Source organism: Neopsephotus bourkii, unplaced genomic scaffold (assembly GCF_033783945.1).
Source record: "Neopsephotus bourkii isolate Nb327-2 ecotype Australia unplaced genomic scaffold, CSIRO-AGI_Nbou_v1 NB_730, whole genome shotgun sequence".
Classification (NCBI taxonomy): Eukaryota; Metazoa; Chordata; class Aves; order Psittaciformes; family Psittacidae; genus Neopsephotus; species Neopsephotus bourkii.
The window spans coordinates 1,193,114-1,214,707 of NW_026901228.1; the positions used below are offsets into that span (position 1 = coordinate 1,193,114).

Here is a 21,594-nt window from a genome sequence, read left to right on the forward strand (position 1 = left end):
ACTGAATTTTAATTTTCATGCTATAGCTGATACTAGTAATCAAGATGAAAAGCATCTTCACTGCTTTAGGAAAGCTCACTCACGTATGTATTATTTAAGGACATGAAAGAAAAAAGATAAAATCCATAGTTTTGGGTTAGGTCTGCTGAAAGCTCAGGAATCATGTTAAATCCTGCCGAAGGGAATGTGCCAGAGCTTACCAAGTTGCTCTTTGAAGAGCATTAAGCTGCAGGCGGTACCTTCAGCAGCTTCTGCAACGTTATTTGTATTTAGGATGCACTCCTTAGGCACTATGTGAATGGAAGTGATGAGGGACACACATTTTAAAGCACAGGACCACTACACAGGGGCAAACACAAGATCTGCAGCATGGACATGGGCTGTACAAAGACGCACCCAATGGCATGGAACATAGTTAAATTCAGAGAGAGGAGATGGCTGGGTTGCATTGGAGCTGCTTCATTTGGTTTTCTTCCCTGGGATTTTTGAAGCCATTATGGTCTTGTCACACTGAGTTTACTGGGATGTTTGGTGCTAGTCTTTTCGTGACTCCTCACACCTGCCTTGACCTTGGTCACCTCCCAGCTCAGCAATCTGACCCTTTCTGGGGTAAGTAGTTGAAAACTGGTTTGGGGGAAGACAAGATTTAGTGGTCACATAGGAGAGCAACGACAGAAGGAGGCAACAGGGGCCATCAGGAAAACAATTTCAAAGCCATGTTTAAGCTAACGTAGTTGTAGGCTGTAAGCTGTATTATGACTCCAAAGAACTGAGGAGCTGAGCATTCCCCTCACTGTCCTTTCCCCATTGACAGTGCATGGTTCAAAGGCAGCACAGAGACCCATGTGAGTGATGACATGACATCACTCCATGATAGTGGTACTTCCCCTGTCAATATACTCATCTCTTTGTGTTTATTGATCAGCTTTATTGAACTGAATTTGATGGTAAGCACAGTGTTGCTGTCTCATTCAAGCGTGGGCACAGCTTAACATGTGGTGAAGAGTATATTGGCTCTGGCTGCATTTTTAGGACTGAAAGCAAGTGCCTTAGCCCCTCAGTTATCCACTTCTGATCCCTTGTTAATTATCTTAACATCCTTCATATCCCACCTGACCCCTCATTTGGAAACACTTTGAATCAGGTATTGGCTTTGCTATTCAGTCTTCATTTGGGATTCCAGTGCAAATCAAACTTTAAATAATAAACAGAAGCAGGAGGCATTTCTGTAGGACTGAGATACTAGAGGATGCTTGGGGAGACTCTATACACCCAACACCCACCTGCCTTCCCAAAGACTAGTTGTTCTTTGGATGAAATAAAGCACAAATACTTAGACTCTGCTCTTAGGGACTGGCAGTCTCAGTGAGCAAAAAGAAGAGCTGTTGGGAGGCAGGGAGGAAAAGAAAAAAGATGTTGCTAAGGTCTTGCAGTATACCAGCAGCTCTTCTACTGCATGGCATCTCATCTTTTCCAGCAAGCTTATGCTCACATTTAATGAATCTGTGAAATATCCCTGTAATTTAAGCAGTTTCTCCTAAGAGCTGCTGCTGGAACAGATGGGAGGGGGGATGCAAGGGTGCAGGAGGTACCCGAGGCCATACCCGCATCAGGGTGAGGATGTGACAGCCCTGAGCATTTCACAGCTGGTTTCCCCACCTTGTGGCAAGGCAGGACCCTGCAATCGCTCCCTGTTGCGTTTCAGGTATATCCACAGGTGAGAGGGGGAGCTTGGCCCGAGGAGGACCAATAGCAATTGTGGGGGCACATCCTGCACATCATCCACTTTGGATGCAGAGCTATTGCCACATTGCAAAGCCAAGGGCAGGAGGAAGGTGTATTTTTCAGGCAAGAGTTTGGCTCTGCTGCCTCTGTAACAGCTGAGCAGCACAGCAGCAGATTGTAAAGGGGCTCAGGGCCCTGTAACTCTATCAGATTTGATCAATTTTTCAGTCGAGTTAGTAATACACCAGAGAGCTTGTCAACGTGCTTTATGGAGGTCTGCAAGTGCCTACCATAGCTAATCCATAAAGCTCAAATGGTTTCCTGGAAAACAGACATTTTGCTGTCATCATGAAGAGACTACTAAGCAGTGGGGGAAAAAATAGCAGAAGAAAAATAGACAGAGTCTGCAGGACCTGCTTGAGCTGGGATCAAGCTTGAACACCTTGACAGGAAGCACAGGCAGCACTTGGAAGGATGGGCTCAAGGCAGCTGCCAGCAGTGTCTGGTAGCCAGTGCGCAAGGAAACAGCCACCACTGTCAGTCCCATGCACCTTCAGCCCTCCTCTCTGCAACCCTTCCACACGCTCGCCCAGAAAAAGCAATTGTATTCTGTTCATTTTGAATGAAACATAACAATCAGGTTTTAGCAATTAATGGTGATGCAATTTAGAACACAAACCAATCCCCCCCCTCTTCCTCTGAGTCCATAAAACATGGATTGCTATGTATTTGCAGCATTAGCTCCACGCTTTAAGCATGTTGAGTAGGAAGGACATTTCATCACTTCAGTATTTGAACGATTCTCCCAGTTTTCTGAATTCATGATTATGATATAAGATGATTTTGCTTTCAGGGTGTTTACCAGAGCTTTTTTTTTCTCAGACTCTCCATGACACCATGACACCTTCTCCCCTCCCTCTGCTAAACACCAAAAGCCTTCATGAAATTGCTTTTAAATTAATTCAGTTTTTTTCAAAGCACCTCTGTGTTTTGAACCCTGGAGTGACACTTGGAGACCCCACCACAACGGAGAAGCTGAAATTTTACCATTGAAAATGTTCTAGGAGAGTTTTTTCATATTCACCTGAGTCAGGGACTGTGAATTAGTAAGAACATTAAATATCCTGACACTTAGGATGAAGGGAGGCTGTGAATGCTTCATCCCTGACAGTGTGGAAGGCCAGGTTGGACGAAGCCTTGGGTGAGATGGTTAGTATGAGGTGTCCCTGCCCATGGCAGGGGGGTTGGAACTTGATGATCTTAAGGTCCTTTCCAACGCTAACTATTCTATGATTCTATGAAATAGTAAGAGTGGGTGCCCACTGCAGAAACCCAACGTGAATGGAAGTCAGAGCTGAAGAGTACTGTGTAGCTGGAGCCCTCCTCACTCCTTACCCCTGTAGCATTGCTTATTCACTGCATAGATTCCAGCACCCCATATGTGCTCATGGTATATCTGCATCTATAGAGTGCTTCTGCCCTAGAGAGCAGGACTGATCCTGCCTAAACCTCTGCCAAACCAATCTTTCTGATTCTATCTACCCATCTTATTCATAGGAGAAATGTGGACTTCAAAGAAAGAGAAAAAATAATTGCCCAGAGACTTGACTATTGTGCCCAAAATCTGCTGGCTTTTTTCGACAGTAACTGTTCCAAAGTACGGCCATTTTCAGAGATTACCAGTTTGCTGAATACCCTTTTTTCCTCACAGTGTTCAGTATAAAGTACTTTTCCTTTCCACAGCGTATAAAAGAAGACTAATCCACAAACTGAAAGCCAAATCCTTCAGTCTTCCCTCTGCTGAGTCTTAATTCAGAGTATAATACTTGGCAAGCAGTAATCACATCGTAAGTGTTGCCTAAGGCCTGGCTCGTACAGGATAAAAAGTCAACGAGTGGTAAGTTTCCAAATGACCTCTGTCAGCTCCTAAAAAGAAAAAGCAAAGACAGCAGCCGGAAAGGCCAGCCCAAGCACAACTAAATGGGGATTTGAGAGAAAGAGCAGAAAAGTGTCCTTGTATCCCCATCTAGTGGCTTTTGGTAAAATAAACCTGTAGTCCCTTTTGGGCATTTTCTCCTCTACGTGCTAATGCAATCTGCTAAATGATAAGCACATTGCTAGACTTTGCGGCAGAAGTGCTGGGCTGAGTCAAAGCTCCTCAGTTTGATGTATTTCTTTGAATTCAATTTTTTATAAGTATTCCTCAGTAAGTTTTCAGGCTTTCAAGGTTTTTCTTCATCTCTGATCACTTTGTGGCCAAAACTACTGTGGTAGCAGAAAGCTGCTGGGCTCCAAAGGGACCAATGGGCACGTCTGCTGCCTGGCATAAATACCAAGGTTTGACAGATGGCAGAACTTACCCTGACTGTAAGAGAAACATTAACCCAACTTTCAACAAAATGTTAATTCAGCTAAGGACATTCTTTTTAACCGCAGGACAAACCAGAAAGATTCACAGATCAGCCTGTGTAAGGTGAACATCCCCCACTGGACTCGTACCCTCTCTTCCACTGTTTGCTATTTACCCAGAAAAGGGTGACTCATCATCTCATTCCACAGACAGCATGAAAAGAAGTATTCCAGGTTTGTAACAGATTTTGGCCTGGCAGACTAGTTTCCCTGGGGTACCTTGGCTGCTCAGAGAGTTCAGGCCTCTTCCCTTTGGACGCAGTGCCATGTCATGTCTGCTGTGATGACTGAGCTCAGCCTTGCTTTAAGAGGAGGTAAGCTAACAGAATTTCAGTTTTGATCTTTCATTTAAGGTGCACTTAAAATGTAATCAGTAATAATGATAATTCACTGATACTTTTGTGTTAGCTGCTCCCTGAGCTCTTTATGGCCCTTATGGGAGCTCAGCACCCATGGGTCCCTGGGTCTGCCAACAGTTTGCATCATCTTGCAACATTCTGTGATCCAAACTGCTCAGCTACAACTCCTGGACCTGCAGACTTACTGGCTCCCAGTTACAGGTTAGTTGGTGAGCCCCACTGAGGCAGAGGAGCACCAGTTCAGCACACCAGCACAGCTGAGAAGACTTAACATAAAGCAAAGCTCTGTGGTGCTGAGCTCCCCTGGATGTACCCCTCCCCAGCAGCACTCTAAGGGTCATGCATCACAGCATTGTTTCTCAACAAAAACTCCTGCCCCCCTTAGTCTGTCCTCTTGAACCAGAAAATCTTCCTCAGGACCAGTCTTTATGGCCTTACTATTTGCTCTGCTGACTTTGAGCTCAGGACAAACCCTCCTTGGTTGGCAATTCTCCATCATACAGCAGGGTTTACAGATGCCCTGGTTTTGGAGCACTGTACCTGTCAGATGTGTTTAATCCTGCCAGTGCTGTGCTCCCAGCACATGTCAGCAGCAGCAGCACAGGTACAGCCATGGGGATTTAAATTCTCAGTGCATTTTCCTGGCTGAAGACCCATGAGCTCTTGAGGGGTGAAGGGCATGCTCCTCTGCTCCTGGCTTTGCTCTCAGAGATCATCTTTTTTGAACGCTGTATGGTCTGTAGAGGAAGAGCTGGTCTTCACCTTGAATCAAAGGGCCTTTTTTGAAGGCGGTCACGTTGGATTCTCCATCTGCCCTTGCCTTAGCTCTGTAATTACAGCTACATAAGATATGACCTGCAGTCACATAGTTTGAAAAGGGTGTTTTTGAAAGCTCTTGAAGAACTGCACCAGCAGCCAGGCTTCAATAAAGAGGCAGGAAGGGCTGTGTTAAAAAAAAATAATTGATCTCCACACCTAGGTGCTTTGTTATTTTGTAAGGTTGAATTGAAATGTGGCTGAAGTGGCCGGGCCCAGCAGCAGTGAATGCTGTGTCCCCAGGACGGATAGGTTCTGCTTTTCCCATGTCATCTTTTTCAGTATTTATCAGAAGTCCTGTTCTTTTTCCTATAGGAAAAAAACCCTGTATACACATTTAAAAACAAATACTGTTCTTGAGCTCCAAGACCTACTGCTGCCCAGGAGCTGTTAAAGATTTAATAGGATTAATGCAAAACAAAATCTCTTCCTTTAACGGCAAATCTTGCCTTTAACTATCAAGAAAATGGGTACTCCAAATTTCTGGTTACCTTCCTCTCTACCAGAACCTGCCTAATGTAAATAACAGGTTTGAATCAAATGTTTCACTTAGGACAGTACAGCAGCTGCTGGCTATACCTTAGAAAATGTGTCTAGGAAATTGAAATTCTCTAACTGATGAAACCACTGTAATTAAAAAAAGAAACACTGCTGCAGAAGAAAAGAGCTCTGCTCACAGGAAAATCGAAGTTACATTGCATGGGCCTTAATCAGTTGTTCTAAGCGGAGCTGGGAGGATCTCAAACAATAAACTAACAGTGCCAAAAAGAACTCTGTAAAAATGCCAAGGACCTTCCTGACACTCATCAGCCTAACACTTGACCAATATTTAGATGATAAATTCATTGAAATTTGATTTCCAAATGCCCAGGCTTTCCTGCCTGAAGGCACAGTCTGATGCTTGTCATGGTGGCCTGATGGAGGTGTAGCACTGAGGGGGCTGAGCACCATGGGTGACATCGGCCTCGGGCAGGCTCACCCTGGGAAAAGTGAACGACCTACTTCTGCAGGATCAGCCCCAAACTGATTTCCACAGCCACAGTGTGAGGGGAAAATCACTGTTGCTTTGTTTAACCTCGCAGTGCAGCCTGGCTCAAGATTTAAACCATCATCTCCCTAATCAGAACAGCCAGCTTTTTCAATTCACACGCAAAATGCAGTTTAGAGCAGATTTAGTCACGAGCTTGCCAGAACAACCAAAGCACAGCGTTTGAAGGGTATATCCTCCAAAGCCACCCTGCCACCAAGTCCTGCCAGCTCAGGCAGCTGCCCACAATGTCCTGTTGTTTCCAGCAACAGGGGAACAAAAGCTGTTGTTGTAGGCTAATGCCGGCTCAGTTGTGGCATGTGGAGCTGCGGGGAGGGGGGGAAACGGGGGGGCCAGGGAGGCGTATCAGCCCCCGGTGGATGTACAAGGAGGTTTCCAAGCTCCCGGAGGCTGGAGGGCTCTCTACAGCTCCTGTTGCTCCGGGGAGGTACGGCTTCCTGCTGGAACCTGCGGGGTACCCATCCCTGGTGACAGCATGGGGGGGGGGGTGGATGGGTGCCTGGGCCTGGCTGGGCAGTGTGGCTTAGCTGGGACAAGGTGGAGGTGGCTGGGGGACAAGAGGCAGTTGTGGCTGCAGATGTGGGGTTCGGCTGAGAAATTCCAGGTGCCGTCCACCACTGCGCGGGTGGTGTCTGGCATCTGTGGTGGAAATATTTAGGGACTGAAACAGCAGATGTAGAATCACTGCCTGGGTGGGCAAACAGGACCAGGAGCCAAACCTGCATTTTAGACCTAGCAAAGGTATTCCGGTCTTTCCTCACCTTTGATTCAAATATTTTAGTTAGGAGCAATGATGTGGCCATTTCTAGCTTAACTTGCTGCTGTGGCCCTGCCTCCGGGTGTTTCCAATTTAAATCCAATTGGAAACCAAATCTAGTATGAAACAAAACAGGTGACTTTGTGGTGAAGCATCCCTACCTGAGAACATGATCCTAGCCTCCCTGAGCTGTATCAGGCAGGTGGTATTTTGGGGGAGGGATCTCAGCAAGGGGGGAGGGTTTGCTAAATCTGTTCTGCCTGTTGCCTTCAGGAAATGGGAGTGGAGAGGACCCTAATGCTGCACTTCCCACCACTGGACCTCACTTGAAAATATAAAGTCTCTAAATCCTTCTTTTTTACACTTGTGTTATTAGATTTTAGTCAAAAGAGGCATCAGTCTTGTGGGTGCTGTAGGAGAAAAGGCCAGATCCAGGTGCAGGGAGCACACAGGGTTTTCTGTATTTGTGATAGTCACGACTGAATCTCCTGTTGTGCCATCCCACCCTGGGTGACATCCATCCACGTCTGTCTCAGACAGCTCTCCCCTAAAAACGTTTCCTTGTTTTTAATCCCTCAGCAAGCAGAGCAGGAGCAGGCTGGGCTTGCTGCCCCTCACCCTGGCTCCCCATCTCCCCCATCCCCTTCGAGGGGGCTTCCAGGCTGCCCACAGGGCTGCAGTGCCCCCTGGCACTGCCACTATGCCCCATATTTCCCTGAATCAGAGATGGAAAGATCACTTGCTCAGGTGTCTGGGCAGCCAGTGAGCCTCTCCTGTCCGGAGAAAGCAGGGATCTCTCAGCGCATCCCCAACACATCCATCCCTCAGGCAGCAGCGTGGCAATAATGCAGGAGGTCATCTCCTCCTGCCTAGGGCGGTGAAGGTGAAGGAGCAGCAGGGTTCAAAGCAAGTTAAAACACGGATGGAAATGGCCCCCAGGTCTCCCGGCGCTGGCTGAACCCCTCAGCCACTTCCACTCAGGTTTAGAAATCTCAGTCTGTCCCTTTTGCTTCCCTCCCCTTGAAAACAGTGCAGCTGCTGTGCGATGAGGACAGCCCCGCAGACGTCAGCCCTTGCGCACTGCCCGCCCCGGCCCCTTGCTCCTTGCTCCTTCCTCACAGAGCTCAGGTTTCCCCTTCGCTCTCCAGTGACGCTGCCTGTCCCAACAGGTGCCGGCAGAGCTGCGGACTCACGCCAGGGTCACCACCTCCGTCGTGCTGGGTTGAGTGGCCGGCACGGAGCGGGGCAGCAGGTGGACATGCTAACATAGTTACCTGGCTAGGCCCCAGCCCCTGCCCAGCCGCCGTGTCCCAGCACGGCACGTGCCACACCATGGACCCCGTCCCAGAGATGAAGAGGTATGTGGATTTTGGAAGGGAGCGAGGGTGCAAGATTTGCCACCATCCGGCTGGGTGTCAGAGCCAGCCCTTGCTGTCTGTGTCACAGATGGATATGTGCAAGATGGGAGTAACAGCAGATGTGCCCATGTCCTGGGAGGGATGGGGTCTAAACCAGCCTTTGTGAGGAGACTTTTAGTCCTTTAGCAGCCAAAGTTTAGGTGTAATGGTGAGTTATGAAGATGTTTTTGCAATTTGTGTCACTAGAAACATCTTGAATTTAGTGACTTTTTCAACTTAAAGGTGCTGTGTCATTTAAAGTGACACTGTGAATTCCCTCTGTGCCCTGCTCCTACACTCAGCAATGCAACCTGCTCCGTTCAGAGGGGGAAAGAGGTTTAACCTTGCTAACGTTGAGCTCTGACTTAGCAAGGAACCATGTCAGGACCATCTGCCCATAAGCATCCTGCTCCCTGGCAGTCACTGCTTCAGTCTTGCTGTTGTGTATTGAGGTCCTGGGATGGGCAGCTAGATTTTAAGCCAGATTTTAGAGGAAGTCCATTTGTTCATAGCAATAATTAAGCCTGTTTCGCCTTCCCCGCAACAAGTGTTAATCTTAGAAACCCTGCCTGGGGAGAAATGGCAAAAGTCTCGGTGGAAGAGTTACCTTGGCATCATCCATCCTGGGGAATACTTGTGCTGCAGTCTGTCCAGGTCACTTGGCAGGTCTCCTGGGATGGCTGGAAACATTTGACTGGTCAGAGATGGAGTTTGTATTCCGGGACCCCAAGAGTAGTTCCTCTCTGCACAGGGGAAGGCACACTGTCCTTCAGCATTTTAGTAGGAAATTTATTCTGAAAACCATGTTGCTTGGTTCAGCCAGCTGAGAGTACGGAATAGTCCTCTGTTTTGATAGGCAAAGATAGAAGAGGTTAGAGGGTTGAGTGGAGACTGGGTGAACTGGCCTGCAGCCAAGCTGGAGCTCATGGAGGTGAGCCGACTTTAGCCTTTCTGTGAGGTCTTTTCCGGGGAGAGGTGAGGTCAAGGTGGTGGAACCAAGACCTTTGACATACCCTGTGGGAGCCAAGTACATGACTTTGGCAGTGAACTCAGGTGAAAACAACTGGTGTTGTAGGCCTCCAGCAGCACCCCGGCATCTCCAAGACTTCTGGGACATCTTAGTTTTTTCTTTCCTTCATCAACCAAAGCGGTGTGTTATTTGCACATGTGACCACTTCCTTGCTAACTGCTAGCACAGTCATTACATATTTGTATCTCAGAGCCCCACTACAAGACTCCTGTCTTTCTTTTCTGCCTCTTGCGTCATTTATTGTTCACACAGGAGTTTTTTCCCTGACAGAGGACACTCAGGGGATGCTTACTGCTGTTGCAGACTGCTTATCATGAAGCATTTTCTAACAGCAAAGCTTCAGGAGCAGAAATGTGTCTAAACCCAGGTTATACAGGAATATCACTTCTAAGTCTTGCTGTGCGTCTTGATTTTGAAGTGTGGTTACCCAGAAGATGATTATTCCCCTTGAATAGATAACCTCACCCCAACACTTTCTTTGCAGAACTGGGGTCCTTGCTCCAATTTAATTTCATCCCTTTCTTTTGCTAGTGGCACCTCATCCCTGTTTCGTAGATGAGGCACACTGTCAAAGGAAAATGAAGATGTGACTTCATTGCTGGAAATCTTCACAAAACCCCCCTAAACTAAGAATGAAAACATGCGACGGAGTGAAAACATTTACTGTCAAATGGCCTTTTGCCCCTTGAGGCCTTTACCTTCTACAAGACACCAAGGTAGTATTTGCAGACAGGAAAATCCTAAGTTAAAAAAAAAAAAGTCACAGCAGAAAGATCCATGAAACTTTGGGCCAAGCAGATCTTTCAGCACTTCAGATGCTGAAGCTCACTATAGCCTTTTCCTAATTTAACTGCTATTTCTTTTACTCTGTTCATGATTAAAGGTTTCACACAGTGTGTATGTAATATCCACTGTATTGACTGCTTAATGATTCTTCAGAGGCAGGAAAAGCTTGTACAGCACATCTCAGACAAGCACTGGTGCAGGTGGCCAGTCTGGTGCTGATACTTACAGGTGATCAGCTGAGAAATTTTGACTTTCTTTAGCCCAGTCAAAGAGAACAAACAGTATTGATTATCAGACAAGGAAAATTTGTCCTGGAACATCTTCTCTTTGTTCTGCATTTTCAATGCAGCTTCAAAAAAGCATGCAGGTTCTTCAAATAACTGAAGTGCTATACTTTCCTTACAGGAATAGGTTCCCCAGCATGAACTTTGAAGCAGAGATTCTGACAGCTCCACACGATAACTCAGGTATTTGGGAGAAAAAGAAAAAAATAAAGAGATTAAAGTAAAATGCCCACTCAGCTTGCTATCACTGCAAACATGTTTGAGTTCTTCTGGAGTTAGAGATTGACTAGAAAACAAAACAAAACAACAAAACCCCAGGATGCTAAACTGAGTGCAATTCAGGTGATTTCAGGTTTCAGGGTATATGTCAAAGTGTTGAGGATAGATGTTGGTATACTTACCTCCAATAGGGCTGGATACATGTAGGGTCTCCATACATGCCTACCAGAAACACAGCTGCCAATGACATGTGATTTGGAAACAGCACAGTTCCGTATGAGACATACACAGTTCTCTTACTAGTGCAACTAAAAGCTGATGATTAAAAAGCAGGTCCTCAAAAGGCAAAACTGAGGATAAAGACGTTCTGCTGAGTTCTGTCCTTCATTCTCATTTTATTTAGGAGGAAAAGCTGATTTTTTTCCTATTGTATGCTACCTTTCCTATGCTGATCTCACATGTTGAGGCTGGCACTATGACTGCCTTCCTACTGCAGCCCTCTGAGATATACCGCAGGGTGAATACTCAACTCATGGAATCTTCCTGTGAGCCTCAGTTTTACTGTTGCTTCTCAGACCCAAGCAGGTGGTTAGAGCAGGGCTGTCCTTAGAATGAGACAGTGATAAAGTGAGTCTTTGCAGTAATTGCCTGCAGCCTGGGTGTTCAGAGCTAGAACTCTTGCTCTCAGCCACGCACGTTTAAGCATGTGCCTGTTCAGATGAAATGCTTTTGCTGCTGGTGTCTCTCCTGCCCACAACCTGTAGTTCCTAGTCAGAAATTCACCTCTCTGGCAGTGCATTGCAGTCCCATACTGGCAAGATTCAGAAATGAGGTGTACGGTGTTGACTATACTTGCTTCAGCTGCAGGTGGCAGTTTTTGTGTTGCCTCATCCCTAACAGCAAGTGTGCCAACAGCTGGTGATTTCAGTTACACCATCCAGCATATGTGTGAGCGATGGCCCCTCCAGGTCTGGACCTCCTAGGCAATTTCCTTCACCTTCTTGCCTTGATTCTTTCAGAAAAACTCTCCAGTTACCTCCCTTTCTGTAAACTGAGTACCCCATATCGGGCTAAGCATTTTGGAGATATTTTCCTCAGGCTGACCTGTGGTAATAAAGGACTTAACAAATATGCTGATAGAAGAGGACATCTAGGAATAATTTTCAAAACCTGATTGTGAACAGGTTGGAAAGTGTTAACATTAGCCCATCTGCATGAATGGCTCCTAGCCCATGTGTCCTCTGTACCATATTCCCAAATCTCTGGCTTGTTTTGTGTTGGGTTTCTTCCACAAGGTAAGTGCTTTGATCCTTCATTTGCCTTGAAACCACTAACACACAATTTGTATTTGTTTCTCAAGAGCTATATGTGATCCCTTCCATGAGAAGTCTCACAGCTGAGGAGTATGTAGAGGCCTTCAAGTCATTTTTGGATCATTCAACAGAGCACCAGTGCATGGATGAGTTCAACAAGAAAGAATTGCCCAACATCATGGCTGGGTAAGAAAGCACTTCCACCAAGGTGGGAAAGGCGTATGTTATCCTGGAAGGGCAACCTGCATTCAGAAAACATGTTTATGGACATTCTGGAGCAGGAATGAACTTTTAATGCTATTCATTTTTAAGTCCCTTAGTTGTGATCTTCAGGATTGAAATGGTTTAAGCTCAGTCAGTAACTAAGTACTATGCAGCTGCTTGCTCACCCCCCTCCCTGTCCCGGTGGGATGAGAATGAGAATCAGAAAAAGGTAAAACCTGTGGGTTGAGATAAGAATAATTTAATAATTTAAATAAAATAAAATATTATGATGATAACAACAGCAACAACATTAACATTAATAATTGCAATAATAATAATAATAGCAATAATGTAATGAAAAGGGAAACAACAAAAAGAGAGAGAAATAAAATTCCCCAAAAACCCAACTGATGGACAATACAACCGCTTTATTACCCACTGACCGATACTCTGCCTAATACAAGCAACTATCCATCCCTCCAGGCAAAATCCCCCCAGTCTGTACACTGTGGTATGGAATACCCCTTTGGCTGGTTTGGGTCAGGTGTCCTGTCTCTGTTTCCTTTTGGCTTCTTATGCTCCTCCTCACTGGCAAAGCATGAGATTGACAAGGTCAGTCACTGAGACAAGATCAGGGTAACAACTGAAACATTGCTGTGTTATCAGCATTGCTCTCAGACTAAATCCAAAACTAAGCACTGCACCAGCTACTAGGAAGAAAATTATCCCAGCCGAAACCAGAACCAGAAAGGATATTCTGTTTAATGTCTCCAGAATACATGCCATTTCAACTAATACACTGCATTGCCTCTCAGCTTATCTTAAGGAAAGAATCAGGACCCAATTTTCATGTCCATCCTTTTTCATTAGCTGATTTTCCAAGGATTAAAGGTTTTGGGGTTTTTGTTTGTTTCTTTCAAAAGAAAGATCTCTTGTGCTCTCTCCCTGCATTTGGGACTTCATTGCACGTCAGCCCAAACAGAAACACATCTCTAATTCCCTTCTAGTGACTAATTCTTGGTTTTCTCAATCCCCTAAGACCTCCTTATTTCTATCCTAAGTCGATTTGCATTGCTTAAGTACCAAATGATAATCAGGTTTGTGCAGTATTGATGTAATATTTTAAGACTGGATATCTGCAGATAGTTTTAGAACAGCCTAGGTACAAACCACATGAAAGCCCTTTCAAGCTGGGTAATTTTTGGCTGTTACTCTTAGAAACTCTATTGTCCATTGAGAAAAAAATTTAGGCAGTCAAATCTTTATTCTCCATATCAGATATATATAAAAAGCATTAAAATAATAATAAAAAATAATTTGTATTGGGAAATTTAATTGAATTATTTATGTGAATTTTAAATTATGTAAAACATTGCAGCTTCCTATGATGATGATTATGGGCCTGTCAAAGGGTCTTGGCCCTAGTTAGGGCTAAGCTCTTGACTAACTCACACCCTCCAGGATTTACTACTTGTTCTCCTCTTGTTGAATCATTTCTGTGGAGTCTCCTGAGATTGTGTATGGGAAACTCAATCACTGCGCAGTCCATGCCTCAAAGTAGTAGAAGGCCATAAAGCATGCCGGAGTAGCAAGGAGCCTCTGGCCTGGGCTACTCTTCCTCAAGCCAGGCTGTAATTATATATTCTGCTATGAACCACGTGACTGGGGTTTTTTTTTGGTCTTCTCAAAAGTAATATTTCTAAGATAAAGTATTGAATGTTCTGACTTTCTCTCCCAGTTTCAAATCAAGATTGATTTTGAAAAGATAGAATTTCCAATCACCTGAAAAGCCTCATCTTTTGCTTTCTCTGGGTATTTATGTCCAATACTGGAAAATCAAGCTTCTCTCCTTAAGGTGCATAGGTTTCGCTTTGGCTCGCCTTGTCCCTGCATGCCCAGCAGTGCCCATCCCAGCCAGGCACAGCACTGCTACCCCCAAAGGGAACCCCTCAGCATAGGATTCCCTGAGGCATTTTTCCATGGTGCCATTCACTGCATGAAGGAAACATTCTGGCAAAGGATAAGAAACACTATGTCCTGATGCCTACTGTACTTTGATATGTGAGCTTGCTAATATGGGGCTGGATCCCACCACACAGCTGGTTATAGCTGCTTTCCAAAGTGATGCTTGAATTTCTAGCCTAATTGATGTGGCAAAACAGGAAAATTTCCAGGCAAATGTCACATCTGAGATATTAGAATTGAAACATGAAGTCGTGTGACATATTGTGGTTAAGTAATATGTATTTATAATTTCAGTCTTGGCAATGGAAAATCAACTATAAATGTTCTGGGCGTTGGAAGTGGCACAGGTAAGGAGCTTAACAGCACTCCTGATGACAGGGGCTGGGGGTCCCTATGGGTTGCAGAAGGTGGTGCCAAAATTCTGAGCAAATCAGGTTTTAATAACATGTTTCTCATTGAGGCAGAGAACGGCAATATGGGGTGTTGATCCAGGATGAGAGAAATGTTCCCCTCCCTCCCTTTCACATCTCCCTTCTGAAGCACTACTTCTCAAATCTTTCTGAGAAGTGAGATGAGTGGGATGATTTTGGCTTAGTCTGTTCCTCTTGATGACTCTCACCTGGCTTTGTATGTCTCAAAGCAAGAACTGGGTTAGGTATGAGAGCATCTTCAAACCTCATCAGAGAGAATTAAAGAGATCTGAGTGGTTTGTTCCACCCTAAGTCCTATCTTAGACTATCCCATCTGAAAGGATCTCTCTTTCTGCTTTGCTTTTAAGGATCCCAGAGGCCAAAACTGAGTGATGCTCTGCTCCAGTTGGTGCAAACCACCATTAGCATGGGGCTGCTTCAGCTTTTTCAAGATGTGTGGTTTTGTTACTACTTTGTTTATATCCAGTGATAAGTAAGGTTTACTGCAAATGGTATTTCCCCCCAGAGAGAAACCCATGTTTTGGAAAATAGCTTTGAAGCTGTTCTAAATGAATTTGTGTTTAAAATGAAAAAAGTGATGAAACATCCAACTTTGCTCCTAGGGAAACTGGGTATAAATAAGAAGTAGAGAAAAGAAGTGGCACTTTGATTTGTCAGAGTTTGCTTTTGCTTTAAAAAGTACTTTCAGATGAATGTTAAGTGCTAATACTTTCAAATGAAAGTATTTTTCTCAGTTTTTCTTTCTTTTTTTTTTTTTTTCTTTCCCCTTGTTTTCCTGAGTGAGAGAAAAATAGCATTAAACTATTTTCCCCAGCTGGGAATATTTTGGAGCATATGAGAAAGCAAGCAGGAAGAAATCACTCAGTTCTCAATTGCATTCTATTTTCATTAAGTATTACAAACCAGAAATTCTGACTCCAGGAAAACACAAGGAGAAAATGAACTTTTTGCACAGTCCTAATTTTTCTTTATTTCTTTTCAGAAGGTGTTTTAATTGAAAAGTAAAACCTTTAAAATGTCCTGGGTTTCCTGCCCCTCACAGATGACATGGTACAGAGTTGCACCCCCTCAGCTTGTCCACAGCTGCAAGAGCTGAACTTCTGTGGCCAGGCAGGGAGTAAGCTGGGATGGCATTGAGCAAAAGGTTATATCTGATCCCTGACCTTTTCAGGCTTGGACTCTGATTTCACAGAGACCCCAGAATTAATTTAGTTGATGAAAATATTAATGGGGATTAGGGACTGACTCTACATCCTAAAATACTGTTGTCAGCTCCAGATCACATTTTCTCCTTCGCCCTGTGTTTACCCATGGCTGGTTTAACTCTCTGGGCTGTAACCTCCCAATTAGTGATGCATGGGCTGCTCTTTGCAGAGGGGTTTAACTCGTGCTTCACCCTCACTGTGGTTAGTACTGACGAATTGATGGCAGGGCAAGCTGGCGCAGAGAAATTCCTACTCTGAACCACTGTATTTTACTGCTAGTTTTTGCATATACCCCAGATGAGGACACTATTCACTGCTCTTGAAAAGACTGGATTAGGGTATTTTACAGAGATGGAGTAAAAAACCCCACCCAAGCAACTTTTATGTAACGCATTTGCTGTGATACACCTATTTGCCACCAACAGTGGCTCCAGGGCATGGGGTAGCAATGCTTTACCTCCTGCCTGCCCTGAGCCTGCAAGGAGCCCACGTCAGCACCTCTAATTGCAGGTGCTCCCCATCCCAGGCACATACTAACTGGCATTTAGGACTGCCTAAAATGAATCAGCTCCTTCCTATAGGGATCTTCCATCCTGTCAACTATTGGTCCATGCACCCCCCTTCAATGTATGCAGCCACAGCCTCTTTCCTTGTGCTTTTGGCCAGCCCTGCACTGCTGCCACTGCATTCCTCAGGGGTCTTGGTTATTTTTTCTCCAATTTCAAAAGGCTCGTCCTCCTTTGGATGTCCCTGTAGTGCTGGCATGGCTTCTGTTTTCCTCCTTGAATTCTATTTATTGCAACACCTGTCAAAGATGAAGACTTTTCTCATAGCTTGTACATCAGCTAGGGAAGATGCAGTATTTAATATCAAGACCTCTGTGTGTGGCATTTGCATGTGCAGGCCTATTTTTAGGCCTCACCGTAAACTACAGACAGGATTCATGCAGAGGTCCACTTAAGGTGGTCACCTTTGCTGTTTGTTTCTGTAGTCCCCAGATGAACCAGAGGTTTTTTGTACACTTGGTGTATTGTGGCCTTTCTGGGAGAAAACAGGAGTAACCTGCATCATTTCAAAAGAGGCTGGAAATTTCCTAGGGTAGGGCAGGATGCTGCTTGCTCCTTCAGAGCTTAGACAGCAACAGAGGAGCACCAACAGCTAAATTTGCAGGGTACGTACACACAAATATGTGAGTTTCTATTTGCAGCTCCAAAATCAGTCAATGCTCAGAGCTGAGACCAGGTGGCTGGTCCCTGAAGAGGGAAGATCCAGGTTACTGCATGTCAATGGGTCTTTCCTCTTACCATGCTGTTCCCTGAGTCTGGGAGCTGTGTCACAGCAGAACAGCCATCACGTCCCTGTGACACTGCCCAATGCATGGACCACCCTGTGCCATGCTGAAGTTACACAGTTGTGCCAACTGGCTCCTTGCATCAATTCAAACTTTGTGGTTTTGTTGGAAACTAATGCTTCCTGGTTGTTTTTTCTAAGTACTGACCTTTAATTGTTTTGACCTGTTTGTCCCATGACACAGAGTAATGCCACTAGCAGATTTCTGCACTGTTGCTTATCTCTTCCTTCTTCTTAGTCTCATCTGTAATGATACGTTACCTCAAGCAGTCAAATATCATGGTAAGACTACCACTGGGCTCGATGCCACCATGCAGGCTGCAAGACAGAAAGTGCCTGGGGGATTTCGCAGCAGGGAGGTGGCAGGTATAGTGCATCTTTTCATCACATTTAAGTACTTTTTGAAGCAGTGATTTTATGTTTATTGAATAGGTGAGCAGGATTTGAAAATGATCAGGATACTGCAGGCTGCACATCCAGGTGTCCTTATTGACAACGAAATTGTAGAGCCCAACCCACAACATGTGGCAGCTTACAAAGGTAAGTCTATACATTCTGCCTGGGGGTACATCAAGAATTGTCTATTTAAATGATGAGTTATTCTGCTGTTCTGTGAAAATCATCTTTTTCTACTACTTTTTAAACAGAGTTGGTGAATCAAGCTCCAGACCTGGAAAATGTCTCTTTTAGTTGGCACCAGCTCACTTCCTCAGAGTATGAACAACAGGTGAAAGAGAAAGGTGCACACAAGAAATTTGACTTCATCCATATGATCCAGGTAATGGGGTATTGTTTTAATATAGGAGTGTTAGCTTTAGCCACTCCATTTCTGCTACATGCATGAAGTTAGGGGACCAGAGCTGAGCACTGGTTTCACTGAGATCTCCCATGAGCCATAACTTCTGCAGCAGCTATACAAGCATCAGATCTCATTCTCTATCCACCCTGGTTTTGGTTTCTGGTTTGTACTGGCTTAACTGCGTATGGTAGATAATAAAGCAGGACAAGTCTCAGGCTGTCACACAGAAACCAACAATCATGCTTTGCTGCTGCAAAAGACCTTGATTGTTTTGCCTTATCGGAGTAGTTTGGATAGCACTGAAGAGAAAGTTTAGTGAAAGAACACCTGTGTCAGGTTTGGGGTCAGAATTGTTGCTGCTGTGTCTCTGATACTGATGACACTGCTGTTGTACGTGCAAAATAGTGTTTTGTAAAAAATCTGTTGTTCTTTCGCTTTAGTGGCTTTTCTGTCATTTTTCTTTCATTACATCCTTCTTTCATTTCATAAAAGCTGATTTCACGACCAGAAAGTGTTTTGGGGATTTGATGGATGGGTCAAGTTACAAGTCCCAGTGGCAGCCTTTGAGATGAGCCCTGCTTTGCCTTAGCGCAAATTCCTCAGTATCTGGAAGAGATCCATCCTACCCATGTCCCAGGCATGTCTGAGAAATGCCCCTGGTGATAAGGACCACCCACATGACCCAGGCGACTCCCCTCTGTGGGCAGGTCAGCACCTGGCTGGTGGCTGAAGCTGAGCAGAAGGTCCATTGGTCTGCCCCCCAGGCTGTTGGTGCCAGTGGAGAGCTGGTGATGCTCAGTCCTGTGGGGCATCCTTGAATGTGCATGCTGAGTCAGAACAGGCTGGGAAGCAATTGTGAAGTAGCTAAAGCCAACTCTATAGAGAAAGTGTTTAAGCCTTTGAAGGGCCATTGCACTGTGGAGGAGGAATAGTGGCTGTGTGTAACTGTCACTTCTAGATGCTGTACCGTGTGGAGGATATTCCCAGTACTATCAAGTTTTTCCACAGCTGCCTTGACCATCACGGTAAACTCCTGATCATAATTTTATCAGGTAAGAGGCACCTTTACTTTTTGCTTCTCAGGATTTCAGTAGTGCTTATACTTCTAGAATAATTAAATAAAACCAGTGCTGTATTTCATAGGGAGCATGTAACCTTGGGCTTAGCCTCTTGGACCCCAATATGTGATAGGACCCCTTTGTGGCATTGTTTCCATACTTATTAAATAGATAAATAGCTCCATAACTAAAAGAGACCTCCTGCTGTGAAATTACTGGCTAGAAAGAAGTGTGGCTATTCATGAATGAGGGTCAAACCTTCATGGTAAAATCACCACTGAGCTCTGGGAGGACCTATTTTAGGGGGTAGGCTTCTTCCCCATGTTTGTCATTAATACTCCCTCTCATGTTGCTGGTAGGCTGTTTCCCTTGCTAGCTTGGGCTTTTTCAGCTATGTATTCTTCAATAAAATCGAGGTTTGGTATATAAAAACATCTACAGTATTCTAGCAAAGGGCACTTAATAGGTAGTGTGCATGTGCAGCCTCTGCACACTGGTACCTCTGTGTAATCCTTCTAGCCAAATCCAGTGCCTGAGGCCATCTCCCGTGAATTTTCTTTTAACGGAAGAGTTTTGGAAGAAGTGAGGAGACCACAGGTTTACTTCTCTCTGGGCATGCATGTTTATAAGTGGACCCAAGTAAGGGGAAAGCTCTGGGTCGGCAGCAAGGGAGCCCTTCAAACTCATTTAGTGGTTGCATTAGCTGGTGTTTGACTGCTTTGGCTTTGCAAAAGTAACCTTTCCTCCTGTTCTGTCAGACAGTAGTGGATGGGCCAGCTTATGGAAGAAGTACAGACACTGTTTGCCTTCCACGGACAGTGGCCACTACATCACCTCCAACGGCATCACAGATATTTTGAAGAGACTTGGTATTGAATACCGCATTTATGAGTTCCTGTCGGGCTGGGATATCACTGAGTGCTTTATTGATGGGGACCCGGTTGGAGGCTGCATGATGGATTTCCTGACAGGGACAAAAAACTTCCTGGGCACTGCCCCTCCAAGTCTGCGGCAGCAGCTGCAGGAGGCTCTCTGCCAGCCAGAGTGCAGCAGCAAAAAGGACGGGAGGATCATCTTCAGCAACAATTTGAGTATGATTGTGGTTGATTCCTAGAGTTTGGACCAACTGTAGGAGACAAATTAGGGTGGGTATGGAGGCAATGCAGTTGCAGAAGGGTGTAGCATAGAAAGAAGGCAACTGACAGGCAAGAAGGTGAGAAAGTGAGGCTCAGCTGCAGCCTCTCATTCCCAGCCAGGGTCAGCAGAGCCACCTGTGACACCAGAGATGAGCTCTTTGTCCTGCTGAGGTCATCAGGGCCAAGATTTCACCCTGGTTATTCAGTCATAGTATCATAGACTGGTTTGGGTTGGAAGGGATCTTAAAGATCATTTACTTCCAACCTCCCTGTCTTAGGCAGGGACACTTCTGCCACACCAGGTCCTAGTCTAGCCCTAGGAAAACATTTTGCAGAGAGTAAAGAGCTTCATCTCACTAAAAGCCTACATGGACTTGGATTTTGACAGTGTGCATCCTGTCTGTGCTTTTGACACTGGGATTTCCACTTTTTTATAGAGCCAGCATGTTTACATGTCTAAAGACATGTCTATATGACCAGGTGCTGTTTTTCAGCTGGGATGAAGTTGCAGCCCCAGTGCTGGCTGCATAGAGACCCACTGCTTCCAGCTGTGCCAGGGCAAGATTGGAAAGGTGTCCCTACTGCTTTGCACCCAAGTAATGTGCCTTGCTGCACCCAGATATGAGATGTAAGTTGCTCTGAGCTAGGCTTTTTCACATGGGGGTATCAGTGTACGTATTTACTGCCAAAATCATCTCAGCACCTCGTGATATAGGCATGTCTTAAAAAATTACCAGTTATTATGTTTGGAGATGTTTTTTGGATCCCAGGACGATAGCTGCCCTGTGTTCTTTCAGGCAGACATCAATTTAGTTACTTTCTTACTCCTCTTTTTCTCCATTTAAAATAAAAGCAATCTTAAACCAAAAAGGTCACCTTTTTTTTTTTTTTTTTTTCTGCACATGTGGGCTTACAGAAAATGAAAAGCAAAGAGGTTATTTAGTTCAAAACAAAACAAAAATGCAAAATGCCATTTTATGGAAACATTAAGGGTTTCTTGTGAGAAAGATGGGCCTGAGGATGTGGAAAAGCTGTGATCAAGCTGCAGCTTGTCCTTGTGCTACATCTGCGGAAGGGAGCTTGGCTCACTCGAAGTCACATAGCTGCAGTGCAGCAAAACAGAACCGACGTTACTTAAATATAATGTATGTAGTTAAGATGTTAATACAGGTAAATTAAGATTATCCCTACAGGGACCTGAGTTGTTCAAAGGGCTGAAGGATGTGTCGCCGGGGCCCGGCTCTAGAGGGAGATCCTGCACGACATGTTAGTGGGGCTTGGCATTGCACTGGTCGTGCTGTGC

The 21,594-nt window shown here is 45.0% G+C and overlaps 1 protein-coding gene across 1 annotated transcript; it reads left to right on the forward strand.

Moving 5' to 3' along the window:
• Positions 1–6,674: 6,674 nt before the first annotated feature.
• Positions 6,675–21,169, forward strand: LOC133212664 (carnosine N-methyltransferase 2). The gene is made up of 9 exons (XM_061354337.1): positions 6,675–6,784; positions 8,284–8,472; positions 10,733–10,794; positions 12,191–12,329; positions 14,607–14,659; positions 17,731–17,838; positions 17,946–18,076; positions 19,056–19,149; positions 19,914–21,169. The coding sequence occupies exons 1-9, from the start codon at positions 6,717–6,719 to the stop codon at positions 20,267–20,269; spliced, it is 1,200 nt and encodes a 399-aa protein (XP_061210321.1). The 5' UTR covers positions 6,675–6,716; the 3' UTR covers positions 20,270–21,169.
• The last annotated feature ends 425 nt before the right edge of the window (positions 21,170–21,594 follow it).

What these genes read in the sequence shown, in the direction of transcription:
- LOC133212664 (XM_061354337.1), top strand. Translation starts at nt 6,717, where the DNA reads ATGTACAAGGAGGTTTCCAAGCTCCCGGAGGCTGGAGGGCTCTCTACA. An exon ending in GCTCCTGTTGCTCCGGGGAG is followed by an intron (nt 6,785 to 8,283) that starts GTACGGCTTCCT and finishes CTGTCCCAACAG; the next exon opens with GTGCCGGCAGAGCTGCGGAC. An exon ending in GGGCGTTGGAAGTGGCACAG is followed by an intron (nt 14,660 to 17,730) that starts GTAAGGAGCTTA and finishes TTTATTGAATAG; the next exon opens with GTGAGCAGGATTTGAAAATG.